Below are 17,323 nucleotides of genomic sequence, written 5' to 3' on the forward strand. Positions count from 1 at the left end.
ACTCCCCATAGTTTGGCTTTTTCATAAAAAACAAATAAAATTAAATTACAAGAGGGTCATAGAATTATATGAGTTAGAAAATACACACAATTATCCTGAGAGTTTTTATCCACAGGGAAGCAACATAATGAAGAGTGAGGTTATAAGATTTAGGATCCATATTTTATCATCTATGGGCAAATCAGCAATTTTAAAATTTAAATTCTCTGAACTTTAGTTTTCTCATATGTACTAAGATGGAGCTAATACTACTGCTTCTAAATAGTAACTGAGATAATATATGTAAAACCCCTAGCACCTGTCCTAGGACATAGGTATTAAATAAATGCTAACTTATAGGGTCAAACGTATGGGGAAATCTGGATGATATAAGTGCTGCTTTGAATTTCTTTATAAGAAGAAAATTAGCAAATAATGAAGTTGCCAGATAGTTTTATGTATCTGAATAATTGGTTAAAAAGCAAATGTTCATCATTTTTAGAGTTGCACAAAAGGAAAGTAACAGGGAAGGTAATGGCTTGCTTGTCAAATTCATTTGATGTGGGGCTGATTTCCTTAAATTAAAAAAGAAAAATCTAAGTCTTTGGACCCTGGGGCTCTAAAAATAGCACTTGGAATTAATACTGTTCTCAGATTCATGGTTCAAGGAAGTCACTACATTTCCTTTGTTTCTTGATGCTACAGATTTAACAACATATTGGTAGAAACATGTAACTTCTCACATGGACTAGATAACAAAAGGCCAGTTTGTGTACATAAACTAAACACTGAAAATGAATACATACAGATATTATGGAACTTAAATACAAACTTGTTAACAACTTGCCAGAAGGAACAAAAAACAGTATTAATAAAGAGTGGTCTTTTGCATCATTCTCAAAAATTCTTCCTCATTTATTTCTCCATCCCCATCATGATCAGCTTCATCAAGCACTTCCTGTAAAATGAAATGTAAATAGGATATGTGAAATCTATTAAAAAGGAATAATGATATAAATGAACATTCAAATACATACTCAAAACCAAATTTTATTTTAAATGTATTAATACAACTAAAGAATATAACTATAAATTATAATAAATTATAATTGTATATAAGTTATATGTGAAATTATAATTATACAAATAAGTAAAATTTACCTGAAGTTCATCATCTGTCAAATTTTCCCCTAGTTCCTTAGCAACCCCCTTGATATTGTTTAGTGATATACTTCCTGTATTATCATCACCAAATAATTTGAAAGCCTTCAATATTTCTTCTTTTTCATCTTTTTCACTCTTAAAAACAGAAACAACTAAATGTCATTAGTCTTTCATTTATTTATTTGATTAGTCTGGATGTATAGGTCTTTGAGGTCTAGAACAGCAACACAGCAGGTAGCTGAGCTCTATTTACTGCTCTGACTTTTAACAATTATTCCAATGCATTCACATCTGCCCTCAAGGTATTGAAACTCAGGGTTTATTTAAGTGGAAGAGCCACAGGGTGATAAAGAGAATCTATCTTGTATTAACCTCACTAACTAAGATCCATTTCAAAAATGTAAGCTCCAAGAGAACAGGGAGATTGTCTCATTCAATGCTCCCTAGGATACTGCCTGACAAAAATAGGCACTCAATAAATTGTTTGCTGATTTCAAGGCTTAAAAATGCTGGCCCCGTTCTCTCTATCCAGCCATATATCCTTATTATTTCCTAACAAAAAACCTCTTCTCCACACTGGACAGTCTTCATTACTACCCTGAAAACATCTTTAATCTTGTTATTCCTATCTATCTAAATCCTACCCATCTTTAAAGACCTAGTTCCAATTCTTCCTCTGATTGCTTCAGCCAAAAATTGTTGAAGGCTACTACTTGTATTTCATTGAAAAACAAAATCACTACTATACCATTTTTACATTCATTATGGCCAAAAAATCTTCAAAACTAATGGTGCCGATTCCTTCTTTGTCAATTTCAGCTACCATTTTTTAAATTTCTTCTTTCTTTGGTTCAAATCCTAAGGCCCACATTGCAATCTGAAATAGAAAGCAAATAAATTATAATAGGCCACAATCTCATTCCTAGCTCTTAAACTACCTATTAATTACTAGGGTCTCTCTTTTTCACTATGGACTAGGCTTAAACCTAGAAAGTCAGGTCAGCAGGCTTAGGTTCCAATCCTACCGTGCCATAGGATGTCACTGTGACACGATGGGCTTTGGCCTACTCATTCATAAAACAAGAATAAAATGCTTAATGAGATACTGTTTTGTTAATGCAGGCCAGGCATGTACACTGCAGGGGTAGGTGTTTGCACTGAAGAGATTTTATATCAAGCTTTCAGAAGGCTACTGTTAAAGAAAGATTTAAAGATTGCAACAAAGCAATGATAGTTTTTCAAATGTTTTGGAATTATAAGTAATTTCAGAACCTTCAATCCTTTCACATCTCTGGTTCCAGACCCAACAACATCGAATAAATCAAAGCCCTCTTTAATTTCTTGCTTTTGGGTTTCATTCAATTTCTGCTGCTCTTTTCTTCCATTGGCCTGAACTTGTGCGGCAGTTGGATGCCTGTAATAAATACACATGTGGGTAAAAGATAAACTGTGTAACTGGAAAAAGTACCAGAAGCAGAAGAGTTAATGATGAACTAATTAAATATAATAAACATATTCAAGTATCCTAGTCCCTATCATATAATGAACTTCAAGAATTTCCCCCTTTCCCTTTGCTAACATTTGTGAGTTTAGTTATTCAGATTTTAGTTATTCATATCTTGCTGGAAAGACTGGTTCTTTTTTACATCTTAGGTTTTTCCATCAAATTAGTGACTTTTGATACGGAAAAGAGGCAAAGAAGACATGCTAGAATAGTAGATGTTATGTCAGAAAACAATTGGCCTTACTTGGTGTATCTTTTTTTAATTTAATTTTATTTGTGGTTGCACTGGATCTTTGTTGCTGCGCGCGGGCTTTCTCTAGTCGTAGTGAGCGGGGGCTACTCTTGGTTGCGGTGCGTGGGCTTCTCATTGCAGTGGCTTCTCTTGCTGTGGAGCACGGGCTCTAGGCACGGGGGCTTCAGTAGTTGTGGCACGTGGGCTCAGTAGTTGTGGCTCGTGGGCTCTAGAGCGCAGGCTCAGTAGTTGTGGCACACGGGCTTAGTTGCTCCGCAGCATGTGGGGTCTTCCCCAAGCAGGGCTCGAACGTGTGTCCCCTGCATTGGCAGGCAGATTCTTAACCACTGCGCCACCAGGGAAGTCCCTTACTTGGTATATCTGAACAGCAGTGTTTAAGGCATATTTACTCTCATCTCTGCCTGTATGTCTCATAATAAAATTTATTTTGTGAGACATGGTTGATTGGAACATCATTTCCTTTCCCACCTTCTCACATACTTTTCTATGTTGCAGAGACTGAGAAATGAAAAAATACATTTTCCAGGTGAAAAATTACTCCAGGGACCTGGAGAAGAATAAATGTTGGACCAATAATCCGTATCTGGGGAAGATGGAGGTCATCTTCCTGCTACTTGCCATTTTCTGCTGGCAAGCAAGGTCCCAGAGTTACTCCTGGGATTCTTCTGCAGCCTCATTTCAGTATCTTGTCTCCAGCTCTGGGTTAAGAAGCAGTGGTGGCAGAGACTCCACGACCCGTGTATCTAGACGCCAGCTTCACATATCTTAAGACTGGTTGTGGCAGCATCAGATTCTTGATCCCTGGACTGCAGATACACTCATCTTCAACAGTTTCAGTGGCAGAGTTCGTAGCTCCCCCGGCCAGTTTTTTCAGAGTTCTGGATGTCTTTCCTAGAGGCCCAGGCCCTCCAACGGTTTTAAAGCATCTTATTCTCTGTATTCAACTCATTTCTGGCTAGAGAGCGGTTTCTGTCTCCAACACCGTTGGTAGTAGCGGTTACTGGGGTTGAGGAGGGGAAAAAATGAACTGGAGAACCGCTCTTCTGTCTCTAGAGTTATGGACAGTGCGCTTCTATTCGGTGACGAAGGGAGGGGTTACTAATGACAGTCGAGGATCATGAAAGGAGGCGAATAATTCATTCCGTAAACTAAATTCCTTCCTTGTTCCGGGGAGAAACTTCAGCCCCAGCCCAGCCCCAGTAAGTGGTTGCAGCTTCGCACTCACCATGTCCCCGACCGGCGCCCTCAACCGGGACCTCCGGGCTTCACCCGCCCGCCGCACAGCCCGACTGTAGTCTTCACAGCCTGCTAGCCGTTGCTAAGGCCGCTCTCGCCGACCTCTCTGCGGCCCCGCCCACACAGGCTTGCCCCCACTGATTGACAGTCATGCCACCCAATGGTCACAAAAGAAGGTCCTTGAGGCCATCCCCCACTCTCTATTCTCTACCAATAGCGTAACGCTATGCCTTTCCCAGGCTACCATTAAGCAGAACTTTCCGTAAGGTTTCTTAGCAACCAGGACTATCCTTTAGCACAGCTGGGCCCGCGGCGCACTTGCGCAAAATGCGAACCGGAAAGGAAGATTCTTCCCCCGGGCGTTTTGGCGTCACAGTGTCAGGCAGAACTTCGGGGAACTGGAGCCTCCCGTAGGGATGGAGAAAAGAGCGAGGTTCGTAGCGAGGTGCTTCTACCAACTGCTAAGTCTTTGACGGAGATGTGGGGGGATATTGTTTGCTTTTCTAACCTCTTGGGGCCGGGAGAAGGGATGAGACTCTAGAGCCTGGTGGGTCTGCTGAATTGGTCCAGCTTCGGTTTACCGGCCGGATTACCAGAGGCGGAGGGGACTGTCCTTACCTTGCGCCGCTAGGCATCCTTCAGCCTCCACAGTGCCTGGGGCTTGGCCTTTAGCGACTTCCCTCCTCCTTGGTTCACAGCGATTCTGGCCTGGTAGGCAGAATTTCTTTTTTTTTTTTTTTTTTTTTTTTTGCAGTACACGGGCCTCTCACTGCTGTGGCCTCTCCCGTTGCGGAGCACAGGCTCCCGACGCGCAGGCTCAGCGGCCATGGCTCACGGGCCCAGCCGCCCCGCGGCATGTGGTATCTTCCCGGACTGGGGCACGAACCCGTGTCCCCTGCGTCGGCAGACGGATTCTCAACCACTGCGCCACCAGCGAAGCCCTAGGCAGCATTTCTTTACAGGAGGGGTGTGGTGTGGGCACGGGGGCAGTGCGGGTCTTAGGATGCACATGAAGACTCCCTGCATAGGAAAGAGTTTTTACCAGTGTTGTAGCGTTTATTTGCGGGGTTGGACTTTGGACCTAATCACCATCAGACTTTTCCACGCCCCCGACATTCTCACCCAGAGCCGTTCAGTTGGTTGAATCCCAAGATTTGGCCGGTTTTCCAAATATATCCAGCATAGATCCGCATTGAGTCCGACATAGGTAGCCTGAAAATCCACTTGACTCAGTAACTGTCGAGATTCAGATGCCATATAAGTGCTGTAAATCAAAGCAAATTCTTGGCCAAAGGGCCAGACTTGCTGGTTCCGCCCAGTTCTGAATCTGGTCTGGGACCAGCTAAAGGGTGCAGGGGAAGGACTGAGGTGGTAAGAATGAAGAGGTGATAGTCTCTTAAAACTTCTAACGCTTAATCGCTTACACAGCAGGGCTCTTTTTTATGCCTCCTGCAGTGCCTTCTCTAGAGTAAGTACTTTTTCCTAAAAATCATACAGGATTCTCCAACAGTGGATTCAGGAAGAATATTAAGTTTTGCCTAGGTTTTTCCCTTTATCCCACTTATCTCCTTGAAGGTAAGGAAAGAAAAATGTGCAAAGTACATTCTTGAAGTAGTCTCCCAAGTCACTTATCCTACTTCAGTTAGTTGAAACATGGCACATTTTCCAAAACCATCATCCTTTCTTGCTCACATTATATACCAGGCAGACACCCAAGCATTGTAATAATTGATCTAAAAAAAAAAAAACCCAAAAACAAAACCTTATTTGGATTCTGGAAAATAGGTTAAGTTATTCTAATATTAGAAGTGGTTTTTCTGTGTAAAGTTACCCCAGTGGAAATTTAAACGATGCAAATTCAAGATAGTTCGTGAATTAGGTAAAATATTCAGTCACTTAATTATAGTATATTGATTTTTCAGGCCATTAATCTCACTGAGAAAGTTGCTCTTGATTAGTTTCCAGGACATATACTTCTTCTTTACTACTAATATTAAAGGGATTTCTGAGACCAGAAATGAATAATGACCAAATTTGTAGAAACAATTCTAATTTTTAGGCTCTCCTGGATCAAGTTTGATCTTATGGCAACTAAAAGGCTGCGTAGTGTGTTCACCTGCTTTTACATCATTCTGTGATTTAGGCTTTTATATTTGGGACATTAACTTCTAGTGAAAATGATTTTTCAATTATAGGCTCAGATTGCAGTTTCTAGGTCTTAGGTAGGAAGTACTCAGTCTTGAAAAATAGCTGTTACTAATCTAATTTTACTATAGAACATTAATAATATTAATCTGGAAAAATGTTAAACCTACTATCACTCTTAAATCTACTAAATTTATTTAATGCTTTCTACATATCATGTACTATGCCATGTATTGGGTGAGTTTGAAAGGAACTGAGTGTAGAGTATAAAGATGAATGAAAGCAAGGAACCCACAGAGTAGTGGGGGAGATAGGCACAGACATAAAAACAGTATTTTTAATTCAGGGTGCTAAGTGCTTTAGTAGATGTGTGTAGACAGTACTTTGGCAGCCCAGGAAGGAGGTGCTACTTCTCCTTGAGGCATTGGAGGAGGCTGTATCAAAAATGTGGCATTTGCCTTGGGTCATGAAAGATATATAGCATTTGCCAAGGTGAAGAAAGTGTAGGATATTCAAATCAGAGTATAGTGTGTGCGGAAATGAAAGTAAAGGTATGTTGTAGTGTGACTAGATCATTGGGTTTATGAGGAAAGGTGGAAGATGAGCCTTATAAATTAGATTGAAGTCAGATTATGGGACACCTTTACCTAGGGAAAGACTTTATTTTCTAAGGTGAATAGTTGTTTTAGGCAGTGGAGTGATCCGATTAGGTTTGTGCTTTTCAAAGATAATTCTGACAACCATGTGAAGGAGGAACCATTTTGGAAGCAATTAAAGGGCCTCAACCACGGCAGTGCCAAATAGCAATCATGTCGACTCCAGAGGTGGTAGAACCTTAAATTTATGGTGGAGGAATACTGACAATGGCATCTGTTTAGTCTTATTTCAGTTCTGTACTTAAATGTAAGATAATAAATGTGGTGAAAACCACATTGTCAAATATTTATTGAGTACTTGCATTGTGTCAGACAGTGTTATCAGTATATGGGATACGTCAGTGACTAAAACTGCCCTTCTGGGAATTATATTCCAACAGAGGGACATAGTCAATAAATAGTAAATAAATAAGTAGAGTATGTACTATTTTATAAGGTGATAATGTTGTGGGAAAAGAGAAATTAGAGTGAATAAAGGGAATCCAGAATGTAAAGGGAAAAGAGGAGTTTGCAGTGTTAAATAGGATGCTCAGGATAAGCCTCGTTGAAAGGGGGAGATTTGCATAATTATATAAAGCTGTTAGGGCTTCCCTGGCGGCGCAGTGGTTGCGAGTCTGCCTGACGATGCAGGGGACACGGGTTCGTGCCCTGGTCGGGGAAGATCCCACATGCCGTGGAGCGGCTGGGCCCGTGAGCCATGGCCGCTGAGCCTGCGTGTCCGGAGCCTGTGCTCCACAAGGGGAGAGGTCACAACAGTGAGAGGCCCGCGTACCGCAAAAAAAAAAAAAAAAAAGAGTAGCTCCCAATCTCCGCAACTAGAGAAAGCCCACGCACAGCAACAAAGACCCAACACAGCCATAAATAAATTAATTAATTAATTAAAAATAACAAAGGTAGAAGCAATCCAAATGTCCATAAACAAAATGATAGCTACCTACATACATACATAAAAAGGAATGAAATACACATACTACAATGTGGTGAACCTCAAAAACATTATGCTAACTGAGGGGGTTGGGATGAATTGGGAGATTGGGATTGACATATATACACTATTGATATATGTATAAAATAGACAACTAATGAGAACCTACTGTACAGCACAGGGAACTCTACTCAGTGCTCTGTGGTGACCTAAATGGGAAGGCAATCCAAAAAAGGGGATTTATGTACACGTATAGCTGATTCACTTTGCTGTACAGCAGAAACTAACACAACATTGTAAAGCAGCTATACTCCAATAAAAATTTTTTAAAAAACATTATGCTAAGTGAAAGAAACCAGACACAAAGGGTCCCATATTACATGAGTCTATGAAATATCCAGAATAGGTAAATCCACAGAGACAAGAAAGCAGCTTGGTGGTTGCCAGGGGCTGGGGGGAGACATACAGGGAGGGACTGCTTAATGGCTGCAGAGTTTTCTTTCGGGGTGATGGAAATATTTTGGAACTAGATAAAGGTAGTGGTTGTACAACACTGTGAATGTTCGAAGTGCCACTGAATTGTATACTCTAAAATGGTTATGTTATATGACCTTTATGACCTTTACCTCAATTTTTAAAAAAGACTAAAACCATAAAGCTTTTAGAAGAAATATGGAATGTCCTTTGTACTCAGGGGTAGATGAAACTTTTAAAAATAGAACCCAATAACCATTAAAAAAAAGACAAAAGGACTAACAAAATAGATTGCCAGGCAGTATTAAGGGCCACTTGCAGTGTGGAGTCATGAACTTAAAATGACACCAGTCAGTGCGGTTGTGTGTGTTTTTCTGTTTATTTTCAGCTGCCCCAGGGTAAACATGGAGTAGACAGAGTTGGATTTCCTCAAGATTAGTGGCTTTGCAAGGTAAGATGAACCAAAAGAGAGACAAGGACTTTGAGAGTCTATGTACAAGAGAGTGATTATAATCCGCAAATGGGAACTTAAACTGGGTAAGTAGAGAATTGATAATATGGGGTGGAGGACAGCAAAAATATGGTAAGATAAGAGAGCTGTAAGACAGGATGGGTCTCAGCATTGTTGGAGTCTAGAGTATAATTTGATGCTGTTCAGGGATATACCTGAGTATATCAAGAGTTTTATTTTTATTTTACAGAACTGAAAGTTTCACAAAAGAGGTTTTGAAGCTGAGTTCAAACAATTTGTTATATGTTTTCTTAGGCTGTACTGGCTTTTCTCCTTCGTCCTTGAAAGCCTCTAGGAAGCTACTCTTGAGCAACAGGTGCTGTGGCTTCCTGCTGATCCTAAGGTGTATCTGGAACTGTGGAGCTCTTCAGAATCAAGGATGACTCTAGGCATTATAGGAACAAATTTACCAGTGCTGTGGCCAGCATTAGAAGAAAAGCAAAAACTCCGAGAATTGTTTACTTTTTGATATTTTTGATTTAAAAGGTTGTGGTAAAAAATATGCTTGCGGGACTTCCCTGGTGTCCAGTGGCTAAGACTCCGCGCTCCCAATGCAGGGGGCCCGGGTTCAATCCCTGGTCAGGGAACTAGATCCTGCCTGCTGCAACGAAGATCCCGCGTGCCGCAACTAAGACCTAACGCAGCCAAATAAATATATATATATTTTAAAAATATTAAAATATGTATATATATGTACTTGAAGAATTATAAAGTCTTAGAGTTGGAAAAGAAGCGTATGTTATCTACAGTTTTAGCTGTAGTGCTTTAAGAGCCCATACCTCACAAGACAGGTTATTTTATTACAGACAGCTTTTCAATTAGAGAGTACTTTGTTAAAAAGTTCTTTCTATTGGGCTGAAGTTTTTCTCTTATAACTTCTTCCTATTAGTTTTAGATATGAATTCTGAAATACTACCTGGAAAAAGTCTAATGCTCTCGAACTTCCTTTTTTTAAATTTTAATTTATTTATTTACTTATTTATTTTTGGCTGCGTTGCATCTTCATTGCTGCATGCGGGCTTTCTCTCATTGCAGCAAGCGGGGGCTACTCTTCGTTGCAGTGCGCGGGCTTCGCATTGCGGTGGCATCTCTTGTTGTGGAGCACGGGCTGTAGGCGCGTGGGCTTCAGTATTTGTGGTGCACAGGCTTAGTTGCTCCGTGACGTGTGGGATCTTCCTGGACCAGGGCTCGAACCCGTGTCCCCTGCGTTGGCAGGCGGATTCTTAACCACTGTGCCACCAGGGAAGCCCTCGAACTTCCTTTTAAACAGTACTTTTCCTCCCTTTATATTCTAATCAATAGCTAAATCCATCCTTTACCTCCATCCCTCTTCCACATTTCTCATCTAGATAACCATGGCCTCTCTGCCTTCTGTCTGGCACTCATCCAATCAGTTCTCTACACTGTTATCAGAGTGGTAATATATCCAAAACACTAATAATAATAATAATTTTAATATTACTTAATTTTATTTTTAATATTATTCAGTTTTATATTATAAATTTATTATTGTTATTGCAAGTACTCATAAAGCACTATGTGCCAGACACTGTTCTAAGCACTGTACTCATTTACTCCTGGTAATAACCCTATGAAGTAGATTCTGTTATTATCCTCATTCTTCAGACGTGAAAACAGGGTAAAGAAGTTAAGAAACTTGCTGAAGGCTACACAGTTAGTAAGCAGTAGAGACAAGTTCAAACCCAGACTTCTAGATTCAGAGTACATGCTTTCAGATACTACATCAAGCTGTTTCTTCATCTCCCCCCCTTAAAGCACTTCCATGTTTCCCATTATAAGTAGGGTCAGGTTTGACGTGGCGCATACTGCCCTCCATGATCCAGCCCCTTTCCTCTTCTAACGCTTCATGTCCTACTATTCCCCACTACTTGCTTTATATCCCGTGAAACTAAATTACTTGTGTTACCCAAGTACACTGTGTTTTTGTCACATATATGTGCATTTACTACTACCTCCTTCAACTTGCTAATTATTTTTTCAAATTTTAATGCTGTATCATTGCACTGACCATATTTAATGGAAACTACATATATCAGAAACTCCTCGAAGGCAGGGGCTGTACCTTACTTTTCTTTTATTACCATGAATTGCACTGAATAAAGTTCCAAGTTTTAATTTTATTTGCAGATGATGATTCATGGTGATGGCTTGCAGGGTCATAAACAAAAGAAGGCACGTGGGACTTCAACAGCTTTCATCGTTTGCAGAAACAGGAAGAACTTTCCTAGGCCCAGTAAAATCATCCAAATTTATTATAGATGAAGAGTGTCATGAAAGTGTGTTAATCAGTTCAACAGTAAGGCTTCTGGAAAGTTTGGATTTAACCAGTGCAGTGGGACAGCTTCTCAGAGAAGCAGTTCAAGCACAAAATAACACATACAGAACTGGAACCAGTACTCTTTTGTTTCTTGTTGGTGCATGGAGCAGTGCTGCTGAAGAATGTCTTCATTTGGGTGTCCCCATTTCATTAATAGTGTCTGTAATGTCAGAAGGCTTGAATTCATGCATTGAAGAGGTAGTTTCCCTTCAAGTACCTATCCACAATGTATTTGACCGTACGGTTAACACAAAGACATTTTCTGGACCTGAAACATTTAGTGTTGGCGTATACCCTTTTCTCCAAATCCCTTCAGGTACTGGTTTGATACAGAAAGAGCGTGATCTCAAAGATGTTGCCTCTCAGTCCCTGGCCATTTACAGTCTTTCTGGGAGACCTGTTAAATCACCTCAACTCTTTAGGTCTCAGGATAAGGTTGAAGCAGATGAAAACACATCACAAACTCCTCAAACTCTGAAAAACAGTCTGCTTGCAGACACCCGCTGCAGAAAGTCAGTACTAACCCACAGTAGACATTTTAGTAGGACAGGTAATAATCAATGGATAAGCAAACCAGACGGAGTTCTAGAACAACTTAGTGCAGCTACTCCCAAGACTTACAGATGTGATGATTTGGTGGAGTTGGAGGTGGGTTTGAGTCACGGAGGTCACAGCAGCATGAAGTTAGTAGACAAAGCAGTACGGCTACAATATCAGAACGCAGGTATGCAACAAGGCAGCTGTACAGTGCCATTTCTTTTTGACATTTCAAGAATCTTCACTTGCTGCTTACCGGGCTTCCCTGAAACCTCTTCTTGTGTCTGTCCAGGATATATCACTGTTGTATCAATATCTAGTGCTGCTCTGATCAAGGAATTGCAGAATCAGCCTATTCGCGTTGTTCTTGTTGAAGGTGATCTCACAGAGAATTATCGCCACCTGGGATTTAATAAGTCTGCAAGTATTAAAACAGTATCAGAAAGCTTGAAGGTTCAACAAGATGGCTCAGAAGAACTGTGGACAGATCATGTGTTACAGGTGTTAATCAAGTTCAATGTGAACCTTGTCCTGGTGCAAGGAAATGTGTCTGAACGCTTAATTGAAAAATGCACAGACAGCAAGAGGTTGGTAATTGGATCAGTGAATGGCAATGTAATGCAGGCTTTTGCAGAGGCTTCAGGAGCAGTGCAGGTGACCTACATTACACAAGTGAACGAAAACTGCGTGGGCAGTGGGGTCTGTGTGACCATCTGGAGAAGCATTCCCTTTGATGCTGCAGATGAGATCAACAGGATGGCAATCATGTTAAAAACAGAAGGAATTAATTTGGTTACAGTAGTGCTGACTAGTCCAGTCACTGCCCAGGTGCAAACCAAAGAAGATACCTTCTGGACGTGTGCCTATCGTCTGTATCATGCTCTAAAAGAGCAAAAGGTATTCCTTGGGGGTGGCGCAGTTGAATTTTTGTGTCTTAGCCATCTTCAGATTCTTGCGGAGCAGTCTGTGAATAAAGGAAACCAAGGCTGTTCGGGATGGCTTCATAATACTTCCTCTTGGCTGGCCTCATCTGTGACACAGTACAGACCGACTGTGCTTAAACTCCTGGCAAATGGATGGCGCAGATACCTTTCAACTCTCCTGTATAACACTGCCAGTTACTCATCAGAATTTGAAGCCGGCACATTCATTCAACATCATCTACAAAATGCTACAGACTCTGGCTCTCCTTCCTCTTACGTCTTGAATGAATATAGTAAACTAAATAGTGGGATTTTAAATTCAGACATTTCAGATAAACTGGAACAGATTCCAAGAGTTTATGACGTTGTTACACCAAAGACTGAGGCATGGCGCCGAGCCTTGGATTTAGTACTGTTAGTTCTTCAGACAGACAGTGAAATTATCACTGGACTTGAACAAACGCAGATAAATTCGCAGGAATCAGAGGGCTTTTTATTTTTGTAGTGTTATTGGCTAAGTCTTTGGAAAATAATCTTTGGTAATATGTCGTGCTAATAATAAATTTTCTAGTAGCCAAGTTACAGTTTCTAAAATGCCAGCTTTTACCAAGAGAAAATAATTGATGTGTGTCAATAACTGTACAGAGTCGGAGATTTCACCCTACTTACAATTTTGTTCTGTTTCTATATTTTTATTCTGTAGCTGGACATGTCTCTTTTTTTAACATTTTATTGGAGTATAATTGCTTTACATTGTTGTGCTAGTTTCTGCTGTATAAGAAAGTGAATCAGTTATACGTATACATATATCCCCATATCCCCTCCCACTTGCATCTCCCTCCCACCCTCTTTATCCCACCCCTTTAAGTGTTCACAAAGCACCGAGCTGATCTCCCTGTGCTATGTGGCTGTTTCCCACTAGCTATCTATTTTACATTTGGTAGTGTATATGTCAATGCTACTCTCTCACTTTGTCCCAGCTTACCCTTCCCCCTCCCCATGTCCTCAAGTCCATTCTCTACCTTTGTGTCTTTATTCCTGTCCTGCCCCTAGGTTCGTTACAACCTTTTTTTTTTTCTAGATTCCATATATATGTGATAGCATACTGTATTTGTTTTTCTGACTTACTTCACTCTGTATGACAGACTCTAGGTCCATCCACCTCACTACAAATAACTCAATTTCGTTTCTTTGTATGGCTGAGTAATATTCCATTGTATATATGTGCCACATCTTCTTTATCCATTCATCCATCGATGGACACTTAGGTTGCTTCCATGTCCTGGCTACAGGAAATAGAGCTGCAGTGAACATTGTGGTTCATGACTTTTGGAATTATGGTTTTCTCAGGGTATATGCCAAGTAGTGGGATTGCCATTCACCCTACTTACAATTTAACAGGTTAGCCTGTTGCTGTTTCATGGGATGCTACAGAATACACAAGATGCTTGGATCAGAGGCAAAGGGCTTTTATTATTCACAGGAAAAGCAGTAGCCAGAGCTTCAGGTTGCTTTGCATCAGTTCCCCAGTTCTCTACGCCCCACGAAAGCAACACGGAGGGCCACTGATGGCAGCCTGCACACGCAGTGTGTTGTGTTACGGAAGAGGAACACTTGGGGTAGCCACTGCTTTTACAGTAAGCAGAAACAATCCCGTTCTTTGTCCAAGGGCAGTTGTTACCTCATGCCTCAAGGCTGCTCAGTGTAAACACAAGCCTGAGACGTGGACTGGGTAACGATAGGCCTGGCGTCCTGAGAAAGTCTGCAGTGTCACTCAGAGCCATGGTGGGTAGCCTGCTCCAGAAATTCACTCTTCAACCTGATACGTTCTTGGCCAGACTTGAATTTTCATGTGAGTATGCCACTCTGTCGGCTACTCTGATTAATCTGGCAAACAGGTTGCTTAGTCAGTACCAAATCTATTCAGTTGGTCTCACATACCAACTAAATCAAGGCTACTAAAACAGACGCCGAGCAGCAGGGTGAAGCCAGGCTGCAGTACTGACCTCACTCATGTTCCCAAGGGCCTTGAATGTAGTCAAATGTAAGTTCCAAGGGAGGGCCAGTAGGCCTTCTTATTAGCCAGAATGTAGCCTAAGACCAATTTGTTATCCATTATGAACCACGCAAGGGAGCTTTGACTGTCTTACCTGTCTTTGGTGTCATTGCCGAAAATAACAGGAGGCAATAGATGGGCCAAAAGGCAACTCCCATCGCTAGCGGAGATACCTTTGTGGCCCATTTTCCCCACATACAAGCACATAACCGCAATAGGCCCAGGTCACTGTATATCAGGATTTCTTGTTAAACCTGAATTGAATCACCAGTATATAAATTTGATTAAGTCACATAGGTAGTGTTACCTAGTAGTTTCAGCCTCAGTTGCCATGCATGGCAAAATCCAAGGCCACTCAGGCATTAAGAGAAGCATATGATCAGTCAGATTGAAACAAGGTTGTCCTGGTTCCTGTGTTTGTAAGTGTTCTTAACTGAGAGCTGCCATTGATGGCATCATGTCCTGCCTCCTGTACCAAATAAGAGGCTTAACAAGGAGTTGAGCCTCCGTTGTGGTGGTGGCTTGTGGTGGTCAAGGAGATAAAGCATTTGCTTGTTTGACTCCCGGAGGGATGAGTGCTGTGAATCTCTCCAAATGGTATCAAGGAACTTTCCTTGGCAACCAGTGTTCTGAATTTTGTTCAGGTTTATCGGTCACTCCTACTGGTAGAGGTAGATAACGCCACAGTCAGGGCCACTGAGACAGGCTTCTAACCTGTCAACCCCAGAACGTCTATATATATCACCTGTATAGTGAACATCTGAGGCATCAGAGCACAGAGGCACACACACTCAGTCCCACCCTGTGGATGGGTTAGGATGGGTCAGGGCATGGTGGTAGCTGGCCGGAAGCTTGTCTCATTTCTCTACCTGTAGCAATACCCCGCGTGAGAGAATCTCCTCTGGCACTTCATGAGCATTTAAGTTCAAGCCCATAACACCTCGATGCCAATTATGTATTTTCATGATAATAGTACATTGAATTGGGCCATTGGGACCCACCCACAGGGTCACTTTTTTCCTTTACTGCAAGATTTGCTCCAATCCTGTCAGTTACCTTTAGTCACTTTTTCCCCCTATGGAAACATGGACCAAGAAGTTTCACATTAGAAGTTTCTCTCAAGTTAAAACTGGCAAGAACTATGCAGGGTCTGGGATTTTGCTCTGTTTACAAGCTAACAAGTTGGCCTATTAAAATTTCATGCAACACTGGCAGAAGACTCGAGACTCCTGGGTCAGAGACAAAGGACTTTATAAAAGTAACCAGAGCTTCATGTTAATTTATGTTGGTCCCCTGCGCTCTCAAGTCCCTCAGGGGTGACATAAGGAGCCCATGATGAATGTCTGCACACATGGTAGTTTGTGTTACAGTAGAGGAACACTGAGCTCAGGTGATTCACAACTTTTTTTTTAATTTTTGCTGTGTTGTGTCTTCTGTGCGAGGACTTTCTCTAGTTGTGGCAAGCAGGGGCCACTCTTCATCGCGGTGCACGTGCCTTTCACTATCGCGGCCTCTCGTTGCGGTGCACAGGCTCCAGACGCGCAGGCTCTGTAGTTGTGGCTCACGGGGCTAGTTGCTCCGCGGCATGTGGGATCCTCCCAGACCAGGGCTCGAACCCGTGTCCCCTGCATTGGCAGGCAGATTCTCAACCACTGCGCCACCAGGGAAGCCCCCCGATTCACAACTTTTATAGTTAGCACAAGTAAGCCTATTCTTAGTCTGGAGAAAGATATTACATCATCATTCAAGGTTGCTCACTGCAAACACAGACTTGAGAAATGGCCTGGAAAAAGAGAACTCAATACCCAGCAAGGACATGCAGGGATGCTCCGAGCCCATGGCAGACTGCCTGTCCCGACAAAGCCTCTTTTGCTACTTAGCCATAAATTGAACATTATAAGGCCTGAATTTATGTGTGTAGTTTTTGGAAATGAATATTAGAAGAGCTCTGAGAAAATAATTGTATTAATTAAGTTACTGATTACCTATCATGTTCCAGGCACCATTCTAAATTCTTTATGTATTGCATTAGTTTGCTAGGGTCACCTCAACAAAGTACCACATACTAGGTGGCTTAAACAACAGAAATTTATTTTTTCACAATTCTGGAGGCTAGAAGTCTGAGATCAAGGTGTGGGCAGGGCTGGTTTCTTCTGTGGCCTCTCTCCTTGACTTGTAGATGGCTGTCTTTTCCCCGTGTCTTCATAACATCTTCCCTCTGTACCTATCTTTGTCCAAATTTCCTCATCTTGTAAGGACACCAGTCATATTGGGTTAAGGCCTACCCTAGTGACCACATTTTAACTTAAGTACCTCTTTCAGGACCCTATCTCCAAATACAGTCACATTTTGAGGTACTGGGGTTTAGGACCTCAGGGTATGAATTGACGGAGGAACACAATTCAGCCCATAACTCATATGTAGTCTCAATCTTTGCAACATCTATTTTCTGCATTTTACGGTTGAGGGAATTAGCTTAATGAGGTTAAGACACTTGTCCAAGTAATAGGTAGTAGAGCTGGAATTTGAACTAAGGTTTTATCTGGCTCCAAAGTCTGTATTTCTGGGCTTCCCTGGTGGCGCAGTGGTTGAGAGTCCATCTGCCGATGCAGGGGACACACG

At 41.6% G+C, this 17,323-nt stretch overlaps 2 protein-coding genes across 6 annotated transcripts; one reads left to right on the top strand and one right to left on the bottom strand.

The window, feature by feature from the left end:
• Positions 1 to 415: 415 nt before the first annotated feature.
• LOC113619080 (centrin-4-like) lies at positions 416 to 2,955 on the bottom strand. Its single transcript, XM_027103645.1, is given in 4 exon segments — positions 416 to 937; positions 1,141 to 1,278; positions 1,892 to 2,020; positions 2,416 to 2,955. Coding segments are annotated over 4 exon segments (516 nt in total). The 5' UTR covers positions 2,575 to 2,955; the 3' UTR covers positions 416 to 847.
• A 1,500-nt stretch (positions 2,956 to 4,455) lies between these two features.
• On the top strand, positions 4,456 to 13,225 carry BBS12 (Bardet-Biedl syndrome 12). 5 transcript variants are annotated; one of them, XM_027103642.1, is made up of 4 exons: positions 4,456 to 4,569; positions 8,725 to 8,787; positions 9,038 to 9,163; positions 10,996 to 13,225. In XM_027103642.1, the coding sequence occupies exon 4, from the start codon at positions 11,006 to 11,008 to the stop codon at positions 13,148 to 13,150; it is 2,145 nt and encodes a 714-aa protein (XP_026959443.1). In that variant the 5' UTR covers positions 4,456 to 4,569; positions 8,725 to 8,787; positions 9,038 to 9,163; positions 10,996 to 11,005; the 3' UTR covers positions 13,151 to 13,225. The 5 variants fall into 5 exon arrangements, with proteins under 5 accessions (XP_026959443.1, XP_026959441.1, XP_026959440.1 ...); XM_027103640.1 differs by having other exon boundaries at positions 9,103 to 9,163; XM_027103639.1 differs by having other exon boundaries at positions 8,725 to 9,163.
• Positions 13,226 to 17,323: the final 4,098 nt, after the last annotated feature.

Source organism: Aethalodelphis obliquidens, unplaced genomic scaffold (assembly GCF_003676395.1).
Source record: "Aethalodelphis obliquidens isolate GAN/ISIS:26980383/991018 unplaced genomic scaffold, ASM367639v1 scaffold6, whole genome shotgun sequence".
Taxonomy (NCBI): Eukaryota; Metazoa; Chordata; class Mammalia; order Artiodactyla; family Delphinidae; genus Aethalodelphis; species Aethalodelphis obliquidens.